At 41.3% G+C, this 5543-nt stretch overlaps 1 protein-coding gene across 1 annotated transcript in view; it reads right to left on the bottom strand.

Moving 5' to 3' along the window:
* ZFYVE1 (zinc finger, FYVE domain containing 1) overlaps positions 1 to 5543 on the bottom strand; it is a 25702-nt gene extending 20159 nt beyond the window's left edge. Inside the window, 1 exon segment of the mRNA XM_009882287.1 lies at positions 4669 to 5543. Coding sequence (XP_009880589.1) covers positions 4669 to 5166 — 498 coding nt within the window. The 5' untranslated portion in view covers positions 5167 to 5543.

Raw genomic sequence — 5543 nt, forward strand, 5'->3', positions numbered from 1 at the left:
AATAAGAAGAACTCAAGGAATAGGGCTGGACTCAGGAAATTGAGATGTCTAATGGTAAAACAAAAAGGCCCTGCTAACTGAAGAAAGGGAGCTCATAGTGGGTATTCTCAGGGAAACTCTTATGCTCCTTCTCCCACATAAAACTATACTGCTGGAGATATTTTTGTGACTAGCTAGACGCAAAATTTTATTTTCTTCCTGTCTCCTTCATAAGGCAGGCTACAAAGTCAGTACCTTTTATTTTTCTTTGCAACCCAGAGATTGGGTAATTTCTTGTGACAGAGCTAGTTTCTGGTCAAAGATCAGTGAACTCTAAGGCAGACTAATAACAATCAAGCATGTCCCCTATCTTCTGGGGTCAATTAAAGGCTTTTTCTACTTCTATAAAGTATATGTGCCAAGTCCTTAATTAGAGCTTCGGACAAAGTGTTATCATAGAAGCCACTAGTGATACTACAACCAAGTTCTGATCCTGTGGTAAGAACTCTCAACATCTGTTCCTCAAGATAAAAATATCCAATTTTTGTTATGCATTGCTAAGCATTTCTTCTTCCCTACCTCAGAAGTAGTAGTAAATAGAGTTCACTGTACAACCGATACAGAACTCTGTCCTTTATGCTAAAGACTTCCACTGCAAAGGACACAAAGACAAAGCAAAAATGGATATTGTTCCAGAAACTGCATAAACATAAGTACAAGAGACAAAGACAGACACATGGAAAAGTTCAAGAAACAGTGACACAGTATCAGGACTCAAAACAACTATCCTAACCTGAGTCATCTTTTTATTATTGTGTTTTTCTTAATAGATATACAAGTATAGGGGAGTTTTAAAAAAGATCAATGAATTGGTTCTGTAAGGTCTTAAGGGAAAGGCCTCCTGTGTGCTAGGGGCAGCGCTAGCAACAGCGCAATGATGCTTGTTTGAAAATTCAGCAAGTTAGAGATAAGAAAGGAAAGCTGACATCTTGACAGAGCAGATCGGGAGAGTCAGTTGAGGGATTTACACAGATAAAAAAAAAAAAAAGGGGGCAACAGTTTGAGTCTAACATGGCAAAGAGGAGATGTGGAAAATGTAACAAGAGCAGTGACAAAACCAAAGCAATTGGCTGAGGAAGTAATCCCCATAATATCATTCTGATTAGAGATGAGCAAGGAAGAGAGACTATGTCAGAGCCAATTAACAAACACATGCTGCAGTTATCAGGAACAATTTCACTGAAGTCACAGATTTAGATATGCAATAGATAAGGCCAAACATTTAATACTGCGCAAAGAGAAACTGCATAAAACAGCCTGAAAGAAAGGACTTAGAATGGGGTCTAAACTGCAGGTGATGTCAATTTGGAAAACCCATGGACACAACTTGTTTTCTCATAGAAGTCAATAAGGTCTTATGAGAGGCAGTAAGTCCTGGAAGAAGGAAAGGAAAATTTGTGGTATAGGTCAAGATGGCTGCGGACTAACTCACAAGAGTCGGAAAGCATCACGCTGTGGGGTGTGTGAGACAGGTGGAGTCGGACTCCATCAGGAACAACCTCTCTCTGTGGTTCTTCCACAGACTTGCAGTGTGAACTTGGATTTAACCTTTAATGGCATTTGCTTAACATGAGATAATCACACTGTTTCTGAGGTGCTCAGATACAGTGCTGTTATGATGAACATCAGAGAAGCTTGCATTTCACAGATATGAGCTTAAGCTACCATCAGTTCTCTACACACAACTGCTTCATAAGCGGTGGTTTAAAAGGGGATCTTTCCTGACTAAGTGGATTTGAAACAAGCACAAGAAGTCCTCAGCTTTCTGAGCTTATGGTTATGTCTGCATAGCGCAAAAAGCTCCAAACTAGCTTTGAGCAGGCCAGCACATCTGTGCAACATGGCACAAAGACAATTATGCAGATCTCAGAATTATCATAGCTGTGTCAGTGTAGTGCTCAGCCCAAGCTGAGAACCTCCACCTTTCAGATAAACTAATTTGCTCAGGCACAGCTCCTTATGGATTAATCTACGTTGCTTCTGACTCTGGAACTAGCTCGGTCATTGTTTACACACTATAAATGTCCTTCAGTTTCACAGCTACCACCTCCAAGAAGCCAACAGGAACAATGAGATGAACCGCTTGAGCTTAACAACTTCAAGTTCCAAAGGAAAACAGAAAATAAATCTCTTCGCTTTGTGTTCCCATCTCATTGAACCACTTTCAAGTTAGAGGCTTGTAAACACGTACATATCAGCAAGTATCTCCATCCATTGCATTTGCTCAGTAGCATAACTAGTTCTACCTAATTTTGTAGGACTAGCATTTAACATTGCTACAGCAGAATCTACCACTGATAGCAAATCAGCAGTTTCCCCTCTTACTTCCAAACTAATGCAACAACTTTCAAGTTCCAAAGGTCAGAAAAACAGTTAAAGATAGCTGGACTCCATAATTCTAATAGACCCTTCATCTGTCTGCTCAAGCTTAAAAAGCCATGCACCCTCAAACCCTGAATCTCCACATTTCAAGTTATTACTGTTTGGGTATTTTTGGACAAAACCTCAGTTTAAATAAAGAAGATTCTAAGGATTTCTCCCCACGTAATCAGCAATAATCTTGCTACTGATAAGCACAAAAGAAAAGACTGAGGATCACTTTTCTGTAGCTAAATTGGCTGTTCAGTATTATCAAGAGCAAAAGATGCTAGAGAAGATGTCCTGAGAGCTAGCTAGTCATCTGACAGCCCTCTCTAAATAAAGGTCCTTGTGCTTACTAGCAGAAACATCACTATAATAGCAAGCACTCTTTAAGTTCCAGCTGCCGGAAAATATTTTAATTGAAAACTCTCAAACTGCTTTGAGACTGGCTGTGAGATGTCATGTAAGTATTCAGCTATGAGGAAGAGAAGATCACTCCAGATGGAAGAGCTCTGATTCAACATCTTGGTAGTGAAGCAAGATCATTTCTGGAGAGCTTTGTCAACCCTCTTCTGATCAAATTGCTATGATCTGATAAAGGACCACTGCTGTCCCAATAAGGAAGTTGGCTTTATTGCCCATGACATTAAAATAGCAATGCACTTGCTTGCAAGAGGCAGCCAAAAGTCTGCGTCAATAAGACTCAGAGATTCATGAGCATAAGGACAACCTAAAACCACACACAGCCACCACTTGTGAGCAGCTTTCCAGGACAGCCCTGTTCAAAAGCATTTCAGACCTTGCTATCATGGCTAGATGAAGATTATTGAAAAGTCTGCATCTGCCATGCATTTCAAAGAAATGTGTGTGTGCGCGCTTAGGGGAGGCATACAAACTTAGGACCCCTACTACACCTGAAACTCATTGTACAATCACTGGTGTCCTACATAGTGGGTTTTCTATGTCGGTGCATCGTAAGGACTGTCATCCTTTCCTCCTTTTCCCCTCCAAAAGCCAGGAGAATTTTTCAATCAGTATACTTGAACTGACCAAAATGTGATCCAAGTATCTTGCATCTATTCTATACTCTAGTATAATTACAGTGTACATATATACATACTCTTCTTTAGTAGAAGATACTTGGGTCACATTTCCTTGCAATGCATGGTAAGCACGTTGACTGTTACTATGATGGATACAAATAACCAATCTACCAACAATCAGGACATCACCACAATTCATTTTACCTCTGCTAACATGAATATGTTAAATTAGAACAACCGGATATTGAGTCTTCAGGTGACTACACATTTTCTTTCAGTGCCTCCTGAATGAGGTTTAACATAAAGGATGCAAACTAGAAGCCAGAAGATGAAGCAGAATTTTTAGTTGTGTAACTAACCTGCTCTGTGACTTTCACACATTGCTGGTTTTACATTTGTAAAGTATTTTTACATTTGCAAAGTCCTTATGCTCACCAAATATAAGGGCCAACAGAAAAGTTAATTACCTGCATATATTGAATGCTAGACTCTCTAAAATAATGCCTCCTGAGAAGTTGTTCCTAGTCAGCTAGTATTTCTGCTGTTATTACCAGTAGGCCTACCCTAAATTGACGGCAAGTTTCCCCTTCTTTCAGCAAAAGGTTAACACAGAATGATATTTGTGACAAGCGATATAGCTTAACCATGGTGTCTTTAGGACTTGGACAGCACACTTTGAACCCTTATTTTTACTTTATCCTATTCCTAAAAGTCAGACAGATTTACTGATGCTAAAGGAGGGTTGCAGGGGGCTATAGACTTGCATTAGCACTGCTTGGTACAGTGCCCACTCCTAGTCATACGGCAGGAGATTGGCTGCCAGCACTCCCATTTGCAAGATATCTACTGCAATCCTCTCAGTTCAATTTTGTTCAGGAATGATCAGCATCCTACACAGAGAACTCTTATCTTAGTTGCGTGTGTCTCAGTACGGAGCCAATTCTTTCACCAGCTTCACTTACCAAGCCTCTTAGAGGATGCTTTTGCCATACATAAGGTTTTGATGAACTCGACCTTTTGAGGAACTCATGAGCAAGGCCACTCCAAGGCACTGTGTCTTTTTGGCCCAAGATACTCACTTAGTGAGGCTTAACTCGCCATCCTAATTTTGTTACCGTTGCTGCCAGTCACACTTCAAGTATTAATCATGCATCACAGCAGCCTGTAAGACTAGGGTAGAAACTAAAGGATCTTGCCCGTTCAAACAAACCACAGCAGTTCTTACCTGAATCTCCTCAGTTTCATCCACCAAGAGGAAACTCACAACTTTCTCTGTCATCTTCCTTCTCTTGGTCTCCTCATCCATCCCTTCCTCCTCTTCCTGCTCTTGGGTTTTGCCAGCATGGTACACAGTGACAGGGTGCTTCCTTCTGTTCCCCCCAGCATGTGTTCTCTTCTGACACTCTACACAGAGGTTGATTTTGCACACCTGGCACCTCACCGCTGCTATCTGCCTCGAGCCCGTCATACTGGCATGCATTATGTTCCCATTGGCACCTTTGCAGGAGTCACAGTACGGGACATGGCCGGGTCTTATACGGGTCCGTTCATGGTTCCGTAACCTTTCTGGCTGATGCAGCTCTTCTTCACAACGCTGGCACTGTAGGCTCCTGCATTCGTCACACTCAAAGATTGCTTCATCCGTCCCACTGCAAACATAGCTTTCCTGGCACAAGAGTGTCGTGTTCTGTCCCTTCTCTGCGGTCTGTGTGTGGGCACTCATCTTCAGATTTCTTCAAAGCAATGTTTCTCCCTCCTGTTTCTGTTTTGAACAACGGTACCTGTAAGAATCAGTTACAAGTTTAGTATTTTCTCAGGGGAGAGATACACAACAGGAATTCTGCCTGCACTTAATTTTAAATAACGAATAGATATTTCTGTAAGATTCATTCACTGACCTGCCTCCCAGGAAGAGTTTCATTAAGCGCAAAGTTTTCGGTCTCCAAAACAAACTTAAATGATGTAGCTGGTTTCATGTATTGTTATACCCAAATGCTGGTATTTACTCTTTCTCCGCTTAGCTGTATAACGTATTTTCAGTGATGAGAAAACCCAAACCCCAGCCTGGTGTACTTCAACAGACAGGGCAGGGGTGTCCCT

The sequence above is a fragment of the Charadrius vociferus genome, unplaced genomic scaffold, assembly GCF_000708025.1.
Source record: "Charadrius vociferus isolate BGI_N301 unplaced genomic scaffold, ASM70802v2 scaffold50, whole genome shotgun sequence".
Taxonomy (NCBI): domain Eukaryota; kingdom Metazoa; phylum Chordata; class Aves; order Charadriiformes; family Charadriidae; genus Charadrius; species Charadrius vociferus.